A 15,194-nucleotide genomic window follows, 5' to 3' on the forward strand; every position below is an offset into this window, starting at 1 on the left:
CGCCCTACTTAAGGAGGTCCTAGCTACACTTGATGATTGTGATCCTTTGGTGATCCCAGAGAAATTATGTAAAATGGACAAATTCTTAGAGGTCCCAGTACACACTGATGCGTTTACAATACCCAAGAGGGTGGCAGATATCGTTAATAAGGAGTGGGAGAAGCCAGGAGTACCTTTTGTTCCCCCTCCTATATTTAAGAAAATTTTCCCAATTGTTGATCCCAGAAGGGACGCGTGGCAGACGGTCCCTAAGGTAGAGGGGACAGTTTCAACACTAGCTAAGCGCACGACTATACCAATAGAAGACAGTTGCGCTTTCAAAGATCCTATGGATAAAAAATTAGAAGGTTTACTTAAGAAAATCTTTGTTCAACAGTGTTTTCTTCTTCAACCAATTTCTCGCATTATTCCTGTAACCACTGCAGCGGGTTTTTGGTTTGAGGAACTAGAAAACTCGCTCCAAAAGGAGACTTCTTATGATGAAGTCATGGACAGAATTCACGCCCTGAAGTTGGCTAATTCTTTCATTATAGACACCGCTTTCCAGTTAGCTAAATTAGCGGCGAAAAATTCTGGTTTTGTAATTGTGGCGCGCAGAGCGCTTTGGTTAAAGTCGTCCAAAACAAAATTACTTAATATTCCTTTCAAGGGTAAGACCCTATTTGGGCCAGAGATGAAGGAAATTATTTCAGATATCACTGGGGGAAAGGGCCATGCCCTTCCACAGGATAGACCTTTCAAGGCTAAAAATAAGTCTAATTTTCGTTCCTTTCGCAATTTCAGGAACGGACCGACTTCCACCTCTACAGCCACTAGGCAAGAGGGTAACGCATCCCAGCCCAAACCAGCATGGAAGCCATTGCAAGGCTGGAACAAGGGCAAACAGGCCAAGAAGCCTGCTGCTGCTACCAAGACAGCATGAAGGGGTAGCCCCCGATCCGGGACCGGATCTAGTAGGGGGCAGACTTTCTCTCTTTGCTCAGGCTTGGGCAAGAGATGTTCCGGACCCCTGGTCACTAGAAATTGTTTCTCAGGGGTATCTTCTAGAGTTCAAGGACCTTCCTCCAAGGGGAAGGTTCCACATGCCTCGCTTATCTTTAGACCAGATAAAGAGACAGGCATTCTTACGTTGCGTAGAAGACCTATTAAAGATGGGAGTGATACACCCAGTTCCAACAGCGGAACAAGGACTGGGTTTTTACTCAAACCTGTTTATAGTTCCCAAAAAAGAAGGAACTTTCAGGCCAATTCTGGACTTAAAAATTCTAAACAAATTCCTCAGAGTTCCATCATTCAAAATGGAAACCATTCGGACAATTTTACCAACGATCCAGGAGGGTCAATACATGACTACCGTGGACTTAAAGGATGTGTACTTGCATATTCCTATCCACAAAGATCACCATCAGTTCCTGATGTTCGCCTTTCTGGACAAACATTACCAGTTCGTGGCTCTTCCGTTCGGATTAGCCACTGCTCCCAGAATTTTCACAAAGGTGCTAGGGTCCCTTCTAGCGGTGCTAAGGCCGAGGGGCATTGCAGTAGCACCTTACCTAGACAACATTCTAATAGTTCCCTGTCCCCATCCACAAGGGTTCCCTTTCTGGGAACAATAATAGACTCCGTAGAAATGAAGATCTTTCTGACAGAGGTCAGAAAGTTAAAACTTCTGAACGCTTGTTGAGTTCTTCAATCCATTCCTCAGCAGTCCATAGCTCAGTGCATGGAGGTAATAGGACTAATGGTTGCGGCAATGGGGGTGGTTCCTTTTGTTCGAATTCATTTAAGACCATTGCAACTGTGCATGCTCAAACAGTGGAAAGGGGATTATGCAGACTTGTCTCCCCAGATTCAAATGGACCAGAAAACCAGAGACTCACTACTCTGGTGGCTGTCTCTAGATCACCTGTCTCAGGGAATGAGTTTCCCGTTGACCAGAGTGGATCATCGTCACGACCGACGCCAGTCTTTTGGGCTGGGGCGCGGTCTGGGAGTCCCTGAAGGCTCAGGGTCTTTGGTCTCGGGAAGAATCTCTTCTCCCGATAAACATATTGGAATTGAGAGCGATATTCAATGCGCTCCATGCATGGCCTCAACTAGCGGAGGCCAGATTCATCAGATTTCAGTCGGACAACATGACGACTGTAGCGTACATCAATCATCAGGGGGGAACGAAGAGTTCCCTGGCGATGAGAGAGGTATCCAAGATCATCAAATTGGCAGAGGATCGCTCCTGCCATCTATCAGCAATTCACATCCCAGGAGTGGACAACTGGGAAGTGGATTATCTGAGTCGTCAGACTTTCCATCCGGGGGAGTGGGGACTTCACCCGGAGGTTTTTGCCCAGTTAACTCAACTATGGGGCATTCCGGATCTGGATCTGATGGCGTCACGTCAGAACTCAAAAGTTCCATGTTACGGGTCCAGGTCCAGGGATCCCAAGGCGACACTGGTAGATGCCTTAGCAGCGCCTTGGTCGTTCAATCTAGCTTATGTCTTTCCACCGTTTCCTCTTCTCCCACGGCTAGTAGCCAGGATCAAACGGGAGAAGGCTTCGGTAATTCTGATAGCTCCTGCGTGGCCACGCAGGACCTGGTGAATATGTCATCGGTTCCACCATGGAAGCTACCTTTGAGGCAGGACCTTCTAATTCAAGGTCCATTCGTACAGCCAAACCTAGTCTCTTTGCAACTGACTGCTTGGAGATTGAACGCTTGATTCTAGCTAAGCGTGGGTTTTCGGATTCAGTTATAGATACCCTGATTCAGGCTAGAAAGCCTGTCACTAGGAAAATTTACCATAAGATATGGCGGAAATATCTTTGTTGGTGCGAATCCAAGGGTTACTCATGGAGTAAGATTAGGATTCCAAGGATTTTAGCTTTTCTCCAAGAAGGATTGGAGAAAAGTTTGTCAGCTAGTTCCTTAAAAGGACAGATATCAGCTCTGTCTGTTTTGTTACACAAACGTCTGGCAGCAATGCCAGATGTTCAGGAGTTTGTGCAGGCTTTAGTCAGAATCAAGCCTTTCTACAGACCTGTGGCTCCTCCATGGAGTCTAAATCTAGTTCTTTCAGTTCTTCAGGGGGTTCCGTTTGAACCTCTACATTCCATAGATATTAAGTTACTATCTTGGAAAGTTTTGTTTTTGGTTGCTATCTCTTCCACTAGAAGAGTTTCTGAATTGTCTGCTTTGCAGTGTAATTCACCCTATCTGGTGTTTCATACAGATAAGGTCGTTTTACGTACCAAACCTGGTTTTCTTCCAAAAGTGGTTTCCAATAAGAATATTAACCAGGAAATAATTCTTCCTTCTCTGTGTCCTAACCCAGCTTCTAACAAGGAACGTCTGTTACACAATCTCGATGTGGTTCGTGCTTTGAAGTTTTACCTAAAAGCAACTAAAGATTTCAGACAAACTTCGTCCTTGTTTGTCGTCTATTCTGGTAAGAGGAGTGGTCAAAAGGCGACTGCGACCTCTCTGTCTTTCTGGCTGAAAAGCATCATCCGGTTGGCTTATGAGACTGCTGGAAGGCAGCCTCCTGAACGAATTACAGCTCACTCTACTAGAGCTGTGGCTTCCACTTGGGCTTTCAAGAATGAGGCTTCTGTTGAACAGATCTGTAAGGCAGCGACTTGGTCTTCACTGCATACATTTGCCAAATTTTACAAATTCGATACTTTTGCTTCTTCAGAGGCTATTTTTGGGAGAAAGGTTTTGCAAGCAGTGGTGCCTTCCGTTTAGGTTACCTGACTTGTTCCCTCCCTTCATCCGTGTCCTAAAGCTTTGGTATTGGTTCCCACAAGTAAGGATGAAGCCGTGGACCGGATACACCAATGTAGGAGAAAACAGAATTTATGTTTACCTGATAAATTTCTTTCTCCTACGGTGTATCCGGTCCACAGCCCACCCTGGCATTTTAGTCAGGTTTAAATTTATTTTTTATAAACTACAGTCACCACTGCACCCTATGGTTCTCCTTTGGGGGGGTGGAGCCTGAGGGGAGCTATATGGACAGCTTTGCTGTGTGCTCTCTTTGCCACTTCCTGTAGGGATTGAGAATATCCCACAAGTAAGGATGAAGCCGTGCACCGGATACACTGTAGGAGAAAGAAATTTATCAGGTAAACATAAATTCTGTTTTTATTGTGATATATATTGTGTTATTAAAGCTGATATTTTATTGTTACAATGTGTTGTGTTATTACGATATCTACTTAAGTGTTTCCACCTTTTTTAAAACATTTTTTTATATTTTAGTATCTAATTTTTTGTAACAATTGGTAGAGCTTTTTAGCGCACTCCTACATCCTGTGTTTTGTAGGTAGTGTTCACATGTCTGGAGCACATTACAGGAAATAGTGCCATCTAGTGCTCCTGCTAATGTATAACATTGTAGCAAAACTGCTGCCATATAGTGCTGCAGACACGTGCACACTCCTGAGATTACATTTCTGCTTTTCAAATAAGGATACCAAGAAAACGAAGAAAATATAATAGAAGTAAATTAGAAAGTTGTTTAAAATTGTATGTTCTATCTAAATCATTTAAGAAAAAATGTGGGTTTTATGTCCCTTTAAGCGTGGCCACGCTTCCTGCTTTGTGATTTATATGCATCTATGTATAAGCTGTGTTATATACTTTACCACATGTTTAGTGGCTGCACACAGACAGCTTAGATCCCTCTTATCTCTGTTTCAGCTCAGGTGTTTCCTATAACCTCCCTTGGGGTCCTGAGTCCTTGAACGGGTTTAGCTGAACTGTGCACAGCTTCACAGCTTATGATATATACTGAGTGTCACTTTACTCTTTTGGCAGTAATATCTCTATGAAACATTGCTTGTGTCACACTGGGGCTGACCCTAGATTTTAAGTTTAGATTGATTTTTTGTTTTCTCTTGTTAAGTGTATCCAGTCCACGGATCATCCATTACTTGTGGGATACCAATATTCTCCTTCCCAACAGGAAGTTGCAAGAGGATCACCCACAGCAGAGCTGCTATATAGCTCCTCCCCTCACTGCCATACCCAGTCATTCTCTTGCAACTCTCAACTAAGATGGAGGTCGTAAAAGGACTGTGGTGTTTTATACTTAGTTTATTTCTTCAATCAAAAGTTTGTTATTTTTAAATGGTACCGGAGTGTACTGTTTATCTCAGGCAGTATTTAGAAGAAGAATCTGCCTGCGTTTTCTATGATCTTAGCAGAAGTAACTAAGATCCTTTGCTGTTCTCACATATTCTGAGGAGTGAGGTAACTTCAGAGGGGGAATAGCGTGCAGGTTTTCCTGCAATAAGGTATGTGCAGTTAAAATATTTTTCTAGGGATGGAATTTGCTAGAAAATGCTGCTGATACCGAAGTAATGTAAGTAAAGCCTTAAATGCAGTGATAGCGACTGGTATCAGGCTTATTAATAGAGATACATACTCTTATAAAAGTGTATTTTAAAACGTTTGCTGGCATGTTTAATCGTTTTTTACATATGTTTGGTGATAAAACTTATTGGGGCCTAGTTTTTTCCACATGGCTGGCTTGAATTTTGCCTAGAAACAGTTCCCTGAGGCTTCCCACTGTTGTAATATGAGTGGGAGGGGCCTATTTTGGCGTTTTTTTGCACAGCAAAAATTACAGACACAGACATCCAACTTCTTCCTGCATGATCCAGGACTTCTCTGAAGGGCTCAAAAGGCTTCAAAATTCGTATTGAGGGAGGTAAAAAGCCACAGTAGAGCTGTGGCAGTTGTTGTGACTGTTTAAAAAACGTTTTTGTCATTTGTTATTCCGTTTTTGGTATTAAGGGGTTAATCATCCATTTGCAAGTGGGTGCAATGCAATACCTTGCAGGACATGGCTGCAATCATGAATAATACCCTGTCAGAGGTATTATCTAGATTGCCTGAATTAAGAGGCAAGTGCAATAGCTCTGGGGTTAGGAGAGATACAGAGCGCGCAAATGCTGTTAGAGTCATGTCTGATACTGCGTCACAGTATGCAGAACATGAGGACGGAGAGCTTCAGTCTGTGGGTGACATCTCTGACTCGGGGAAACCTGATTCAGAGATTTCTAATTTTAAATTTAAGCTTGAGAACCTCTGTGTATTGCTTGGGGAGGTATTAGCTGCTCTGAATGACTGTAACACAGTTGCAATTCCAGAGAAATTGTGTAGGCTGGATAGATACTATGCGGTGTCGGTGTGTACTGACGTTTTTCCTATACCTAAAAGGCTTACAGAAATTATTAGCAAGGAGTGGGATAGACCCGGTGTGCCCTTTTCCCCACCTCCTATATTTAGAAAAATGTTTCCAATAGACGCCACTACACGGGACTTATGGCAGACGGTCCCTAAGGTGGAGGGAGCAGTTTCTACTTTAGCAAAGCTTACCACTATCCCAGTTGAGGACAGTTGTGCTTTTTCAGATCCAATGGATAAAAAATTGGAGGGTTACCTTAAGAAAATGTTTATTCAACAAGGTTTTATTTTACAGCCCCTTGCATGCATTGCGCCTGTCACTGCTGCGGCGGCATTCTGGTTTGAGGCCCTGGAAGAGGCCATCCAGACAGCTCCATTGAATGAAATTATTGACAAGCTTAGAACGCTTAAGCTAGCTAACTCATTTGTTTCTGATGCCATTGTTCATTTGACTAAACTAAAAGCTAAGAATTCCGGATTCGCCATCCAGGCGCATAGGGCGCTATGGCTTAAATCCTGGTCAGCTGACGTGACTTCAAAGTCTAAATTACTCAACATTCCTTTCAAGGGGCACACCTTATTCGGGCCTGGCTTGAAGGAAATTATTTCTGACATTACTGGATGCAATGGTCATACCCTTCCTCAGGACAGGGCCAAATCAAAGGCCAAACAGTCTAATTTTCGTGCCTTTTCGAAATTTCAAGGCAGGAGCAGCATCAACTTCCTCCGCTTCAAAACAAGAGGGAACTGTTGCTCATTCCAGACAGGCCTGGAAACCTAACCAGTCCTGGAATAAGGGCAAGCAGGCCAGGAAGCCTGCTGCTGCCCCCAAGACAGCATGAAGGAACGGCCCCCTATCCGGAAACGGATCTAGTGGGGGGCAAACTTTCTCTCTTCGCCCAGGCGTGGGCAAGAGATGTTCAGGATCCCTGGGCGTTGGAGATCATATCTCAGGGATATCTTCTGGACTTCAAAGCTTCTCCTCCACAAGGGAGATTTCATCTTTCAAGGTTATCATCAAACCAGATAAAGAAAGAGGCATTCCCAAGCTGTGTGCAAGACCTCCTAGTAATGGGAGTGATCCATCCAGTTCCGCGGACGGAACAAGGACAGGGATTTTATTCAAATCTGTTTATGGTTCCCAAGAAAGAGGGAACCTTCAGACCAATCTTGGATCTAAAGATCTTAAACAAATTCCTCAGAGTTCCATCATTCAAAATGGAAACTATTCGGACCATCCTACCCATGATCCAAGAGGGTCAGTACATGACCACAGTGGACTTAAAGGATGCCTACCTTCACATACCGATTCACAAAGATCATCATCGGTTCCTAAGGTTTGCCTTTCTAGACAGGCATTACCAATTTGTAGCTCTTCCCTTCGGGTTGGCCACTGCCCAGAGAATTTTTACAAAGGTTCTGGGCTCACTTCTGGCGGTTCTAAGACTACGAGGCATAGCGGTGGCTCTGTATCTAGACGACATCCTGATACAGTCGTCAAGCTTTCAAATTGCCAAGTCTCATACAGAGATAGTTCTGGCATTTCTGAGGTCGCATGGGTGGAAAGTGAACGTGAAAAAGAGTTCTCTATCACCACTCACAAGAGTCTCCTTCCTAGGGACTCTTATAGATTCTGTAGAGATGAAAATTTACCTGACGGAGTCCAGGTTATCAAAACTTCTAAATGCTTGCCGTGTCCTTCATTCCATTCCACGCCCGTCAGTGGCTCAGTGCATGGAAGTAATCGGCTTAATGGTAGCGGCAATGGACATAGTGGCATTTGCGCGCCTGCATGCTAAGTCATTGGAATGGGGATTACTCAGATTTGTCCCCTCTACTAAATCTGGATCAAGAGACCAGAGATTCTCTTCTCTGGTGGCTTTCTCGGGTCCATCTCTCCAAGGGTATGACCTTTCGCAGGCCAGATTGGACGATTGTAACAACAGATGCCAGCCTTCTAGGTTGGGGCGCAGTTTGGAACTCCCTGAAGGCTCAGGGATCGTGGACTCAGGAGGAGAAACTCCTCCCAATAAATATTCTGGAGTTAAGAGCAATATTCAATGCTCTTCTAGCTTGGCCTCAGTTAGCAACACTGAGATTCATCAGATTTCAGTCGGACAACATCATGACTGTGGCTTACATCAACCATCAAGGGGGAACCAGGAGTTCCCTAGCGATGTTAGAAGTCTCAAAGATAATGGACAGAGTCTCACTCTTGCCACCTGTCAGCGATCCACATCCCAGGCGTAGAGAACTGGGAGGCGGATTTTCTAAGTCGTCAGACTTTCCATCCGGGGGAGTGGGAACTCCATCCGGAGGTGTTTGCTCAGTTGATTCATTGTTGGGGCAAAGCAGAACTGGATCTAATGGCGTCTTGACAGAACGCCTAGCTTCCTTGTTACGGATCCAGGTCCAGGCACCCGGCAGCAACGCTGATAGATGCTCTAGCAGCTCCTTGGTTCTTCAACCTGGCCTATGTGTTTCCACCGTTTCCTCTGCTCCCTCGACTGATTGCCAAAATCAAACAGGAGAGAGCATCGGTGATTCTGATAGCGCCTGCGTGGCCACGCAGGACCTGGTGTGCAGACCTAGTGGACATGTCATCTCTTCCACCATGGACTCTGTCTCTGAGGCAGGACCTTCTAATACAAGGTCCTTTCAATCATCCAAATCTAATTTCTCTGAGACTGACTGCATGGAGATTGAACGCTTGATTCTATCAAGGCGTGGCTTCTCAGAGTCAGTCATTGATACCTTAATACAGGCTCGGAAGCCTGTCACCAGGAAAATCTACCATAAGATATGGCGTAAATATTTTTATTGGTGTAAATCCAAGAGTCACTCATGGAGTAAGGTTAGGATTCCTAGGATATTGTCCTTTCTCCAAGAGGGTTTGGACAAAGGCTTATCAGCTAGTTCTAAAAAAGGACAGATCTCTGCTCTGTCTATTCTTTTGCACAAGCGTCTGGCAGAAGTTCCAGACGTCCAGGCATTTTGTCAGGCTTTGGTTAGGATTAAGCCTGTGTTTAAAACTGTTGCTCCCCCGTGGAGCTTAAACTTGGTTCTTAAAGTTCTTCAGGGAGTTCCGTTTGAACCCCTTCATTCCATTGATATTAAACTTTTATCTTGGAAAGTTCTGTTTTTGATGGCTATTTCCTCGGCTCGAAGAGTCTCTGAGTTATCTGCCTTACATTGTGATTCTCCTTATCTGATTGTTGTTCCATCATTGTGTCCTAATCCTTCTTCAAAGAAGGAACGTCTTTTGCATAATCTGGACGTAGTCCGTGCCTTGAAGTTTTACTTACAGGCTACTAAAGATTTTCGTCAAACATCTGCCCTGTTTGTCATTTACTCTGGACAGAGGAGAGGTCAAAAAGCTTTGGCAACCTCTCTCTCCTTTTGGCTTTGGAGCATAATACGCTTAGCCTATGAGACTGCTGGACAGCAGCCCCCTGAAAGGATTACAGCTCATTCTACTAGAGCTGTGGCTTCCACCTGGGCCTTTAAAAATGAGGCCTCTGTTGAACAGATTTGCAAGGCTGCGACTTGGTCTTCGCTTCACACCTTTTCAAAATTTTACAAATTTGACACTTTTACTTCTTGTGTTGATATTGATCTTTGAGAGTGTTGCTCCTATTTGAATTATAAAAGAGTGCTGAATTCACAGTCTTTATTAGTTATATTACTATGTATCACTTTATCTCCCTTTTTTTAAATTTGTATATTTTATTTAATGGGCCTGCACCACATTCTATGTCAAAGCACCAATATAGTAGTCTGACAGTATTGGTGGAATTTTTTAGGAATTGTAATTATAAGATTCCTATGCAACACTCCTTTTCATATGCAGTTTTTCCATCCACTATTTATACATTTTGATATATATATATATATATATATATAGATATATATATATATATATATATATATATATATATATATATATATATATTCCATGTAATTGGCAAGAGTCCATGAGCTAGTGACATATGGGATATACAATCCTACCAGGAGGGGCAAAGTTTTCCAAACCTCAAAATGCCTATAAATACACCCCTCACCACACCCACAATTCAGTTTGCCTCCTATGGAGGTGGGAGATTACCAATAATTATTTTAGATCTCCGTGCAATTCTCAGAGCTCTTCAGTTTTGGCCTCTGTTAAAGAGAGAACCGTTCATTGTTTTCAGACAGACAATATCACAACAGTGGCATATGTCAATCATCAGGGTGGGACTCACAGTCCCCAAGCTATGAAAGAAGTATCTTGAATACTTGTTTGGGCGGAATCCAGCTCCTGTCTAATCTCTGCGGTGCATATCCCAGGTGTAGACAATTGGGAAGTGGATTATCTCTGCCGCCAGACTTTACATCCAGGGGAGTGTTCTCTCCATCCAGATGTGTTTTCTCAGATTGTTCAGATGTGGGGTCTTCCAGAGATAGATCTCATGGCCTCTTATCTAAACAAGAAACTTCCCAGATACCTGTCCAGGGATGTTCAGGCGGAAGCAGTGGATGCACTGACACTTCCTTGGTGTTATCATCCTGCTTACATCTTCCTGCCTCTAGTTCTCCTTCCAAGAGTGATCTCCAAAATCATCATGGAACAGTCTTTTGTGTTGCTGGTGGCTCCAGCATGGCCACAGAGGTTTTGGTATGCGGATCTGGTTCGAATGTCCAGTTGCCCGCCTTGGCCACTTCCATTACGGCTGGACCTACTATCTCAAGGTTCGTTTTTCCATCAGGATCTCTAATCATTAAATTTGAAGGTATGGAAATTGAACGCTTAGTACTAAGTCATAGAGGTTTCTCTGACTCAGTGATTAATACTATGTTACAAGCTCGTAAATCTGTCTCTAGAAAGATTTATTATAGAGTTTGGAAGACTTACATTTCATGGTGTTCTTCTCATAAATTCTCCTGGCATTCTTTTAGAATTCCTAGAATTTTACAGTTCCTTCAGGATGGTTTGGATAAGGGTTTGTCTGCAAGTTCCTTGAAAGGTCAAATCTCCGCTCTTTCTGTTTTATTTCACAGAAAGATTGCTATACTTCCTGATATTCACTGTTTTGTACAGGCTTTAGTTCGTATTAAGCCTGTCATTAAATCAATTTCTCCTTGGAGTCTTAATTTGGTTGTGAAGGCTTTACAGGCTCCTCCATTTGAGCCTATGCATTCTTTGGACATTAACTACTTTCTTGGAAAGTGTTGTTCCTTTTGGCTATCTCTTCTGCTAGAAGAGTTTCTGAGCTATCTGCTCTTTCTTGTGAGTCTTCTTTTCTGATTTTTTCATCAGGATAAGGCAGTTTTGCGGACTTCTTTTCAATTTTTGCCTAAGGTTGTGAATTCTAACAACATTAGTAGAGAAATTGTTGTCCCTTCCTTATGTCCTAATCCTAAGAATTCTTTGGAGAGATCCTTACATTCTTTGGATGTGGTAAGAGCTTTGAAATATTATGTGGAAGCTACAAAAGATTTCAGGATTACTTCCAGTCTATTTGTTTTATTTTCTGGTCCTAGGAAGGTCAGAAGGCTTCTGCTATTTCCTTGGCTTCTTAGTTGAAACTTTTGATTCATCAAGCTTATTTGGAGTCGGGTCAGGCCCCCCCTCAAAGAATTACAGCTCATTCTACTAGATAAGTCTCCACTTCGTGGGCCTTTGAGAATGAAGCTTCGGTTGATCAGATTTGCAGAGCGGCGACTTGGTCCTCTTTGCATACATTTACTAAATTCTACCATTTTTATGTATTTGCTTCTTCGGAAGCAGTTTTTGGTAGAAAGTTCTTCAGGCAGCTGTTTCAGTTTGACTCTTCTGCTTTGATTTAAGTTTTTTTCTTTCAAAAATTAAAATAAACTTATTTTTTTGGGTTGTGGATTAATTTTTCAGCGAAATATGGCTGTTTTTATTTTTATTCCCTCCCTCTCTAGTGACTCTTTAGTGGAAGACTCCACATCTTGGGTATTGATATCCCATATGTCACTAGCTCATGGACTCTTGCCAATTACATGAAAGAAAACATAATTTATGTAAGAACTTACCTGATAAATTCATTTCTTTCATATTGGCAAGAGTCCATGAGGCCCACCCTTTTTATGGTGGTTATGATTTTTGTATAAAGCACAATTATTTCCAAATTTCCTTTGTTGATGCTTTCTACTCCTTTCTTTATCACCCCTCTGCTTGGCTATTCGTTAAACTGAATTGTGGGTGTGGTGAGGGGTGTATTTATAGGCATTTTGAGGTTTGGAAAACTTTGCCCCTCCTGGTAGGATTGTATATCCCATGTGTCACTAGCTCATGGACTCTTGCCAATATGAAAGAAATGAATTTATCAGGTAAGTTCTTACATAAATTATGTTATATATATATATTTATATTTAAAGTTGTGGATTTAATTTCTCCGTGAAAAATATGTTTTTTAAAATCCCTCCCTGTTATTACTCGTGGACTCCACAGCTTGGATATTTATTCCCATGAGTAATGGATTGTGGATTCTCACCACCTGTATGAAAGAAAACATAATTTATACTTACCCGATAAATTTATTTCTTTCATGGTGGTAAGAGTACACGAGAACCTAGCCTTGTGTTTTTCTGGGGTTAGTTTTTTTCTTCAGTGCATCTTCTTTTTTTCCTGCTCCTTGTTTGGCTTATTCCTTTTTCTTACCTCACTTTCTTGGATATACGTTAGACTAAGGTATGTGTGAGGTGTTTATAGTTCTTTTGGAGTTTGTGACTCTCTGCCTCCTTCTAGTGGTAGAGAATAGCAATTCCCATAAATAATGTATTGTGGACTCCCACCACCATGAAATAAATGAATTTATCAGATAAGTGAAAATTATGTTTTTTTTAGCAAATGTTTATGGAACATGCACAAATTTGGTTGAGCTTCTGGGTATATTTTACATGATTCATGTTTTTTTCAGGCAGTGTAAGCAGTGAACCACCATCCAGTGGAAGAGCATCAAAGGCTTCTGCCAAGAACATGTCTATCATGGACGGTAAGTTGCAACTGTTTATCTGCCTCTTTAGCTGACCTTTGAACTAAAAAAAAAATTGTCTAGATTATTATTATTATCGGTTATTTGTAGAGCGCCAACAGATTCCGCAGCGCTAAGATTTAGTCAAAAGTAAAAAATAAATAGGCTTAGTTTCCATTGCTGTAGTAAACTGTCTATGGGGATGTTTTATGTTTCCATCAGTTTACAACAGAAATGGAAACTAGGCTATATAGTTTAATATTATGCTTAAGGCATTTTTTTTTTTAAACTCAGGGATATATGTTTCAATGATAAATAATACAGAAAAATTGCATTCTATAATCAATTAGATGAAATATTGTTATATGCTGTTATTCATAATTTAAAGTGAATGTAAAGTTTATTTAAAGGCCAGTATCAAATAATACACTTTAATTTATAAAAGTTAACAGAGATGCTTATTTTTAAAAATACTTACCTTTACGTTATTGTAAACATAACGCTGATCCTTCGCCCGCATCTCCTGCCTTCATTAGCATATAGATAACGGATCTGGCTTCCTCCAATCATTGCATTGCCCCACAAGCTGGGCGCCAAGGGGGGCACACAACAATTGGAGAAAGACGGATTCGTCATCATTCTGCTAACTACAGCAGGAGCTGCGGGTGGAGGATCAGCGTTATGTTTACCATAACGCAAAGGTAAGTATTTTTAAAAATAAGCATCTTTTGTAAAGTTTAATAAATTAAAGTGCCCCTGTTTTTTAAGATAATTCTTTGATACTGGGTTTAATTCATTAAAGTTTACATTCACTTTAAGAATAAGGTAAATGTAAAAATCTTTTATTAGATAAAGAAAAGTCTAGGCCATGTTAAAAAAACAAAACAGTTATTTAATCTATTAAGGGTGGATACAGGCTGTTCACTTATCACTTTTTTTTTTTTTTTTTTTTAACTTGGCCTAGACTTTTCTTTTATTTACTTTTTTTTATAGTCTTCCTTTCAAGCTAATTTTCTGCTGAGAATTTTTATTAATTATTTTCCCACTCTTTTTCCATGTATCTGGTATCTTAGGTGTTGCTCCTAATCCACCATCCTGATTCTTCCCTAGAGGCCTCAATCTGGCCTTTCATAGCTATAGAGTTTCCTACTCAAAATGCCCACAAATTGTGTTTCGGAGACTAGTTTTTGCTGCTTCTCATTTGCTTATCACTGACTTGAAATTAATCGTCCTTTAAAACCTTGTCATATAACAACTTCTTTCTTCAGTAGCAATGAGTCATGTTCTACTCTATGTGCTGTCACAACAAAAGTTAAAGAAAAAAGATTTTTTGTATTTTGGGAATTCATAACCTGGCCACCAGGAGGAGACAAAGACACCCCAGCCAAATGCTTAAATACCTCTCCCACTTCCCTCATCCCCCAGTCATTCTTTGCCTTTCGTCCCACGTGGTTGGCAGAGAAGTGTCAGAAGTTTTCGATAGTCTCTTATGGAGGTTAGTACTCTTCGGCATGGGACTGGAGTTTTAAGTAGTCCTGTCAGCCTCTCAGTGAGAGCATGGATGAAAGTTAGTCAGCAGATGCAGGGAGAGTCTTTCTGCGAAGCCATCCCAACTCATATTAATAGCTCCACAAGCAATCAGTGTTGACGAGTTTTACTGCCTGCTTTCTTCTCTCAAGTCCATGGCAGAGGCGATGCTACTATCTGTCACACTTGAAGGGCCGTGTTCCTGTTCCACGGCGTAGATTCCGGTAAGATCAATTAATTTTACTTTCGTTATGATTGTCTGTATTACAAATGTTTTGCCGAGAGTCTACCACCTTGCGGCCCTAAGGCAGAACAAAGTGATCTGAGATGTCATCGCAGAAAATGCAGCATGTCTGCAGAAAGAACCAGAACTGTCAGCACTTTAACTTTCCAGTGCTGCACTACATTAGGCTGTTCTTTTTAAACAGAGCTGTTCTCTGGCTGCATTGTATAAGTTTTCCTTTACACAGTGCATCCAGAGCAAAGTGCTGTTTG

The 15,194-nt window shown here is 41.7% G+C and overlaps 1 protein-coding gene across 2 annotated transcripts in view; it reads left to right on the forward strand.

Moving 5' to 3' along the window:
- Positions 1–15,194, forward strand: part of MRE11 (MRE11 homolog, double strand break repair nuclease) — a 1,042,570-nt gene that overhangs the window by 649,370 nt on the left and 378,006 nt on the right. For both annotated transcript variants that reach the window (XM_053708610.1, XM_053708611.1), the window contains exon 16: positions 13,119–13,193. In XM_053708610.1, coding sequence (XP_053564585.1) covers positions 13,119–13,193 — 75 coding nt within the window. The remainder of the gene's footprint in view (positions 1–13,118; positions 13,194–15,194) is intronic.

Source organism: Bombina bombina, chromosome 3 (genome assembly GCF_027579735.1).
Source record: "Bombina bombina isolate aBomBom1 chromosome 3, aBomBom1.pri, whole genome shotgun sequence".
Classification (NCBI taxonomy): Eukaryota; Metazoa; Chordata; class Amphibia; order Anura; family Bombinatoridae; genus Bombina; species Bombina bombina.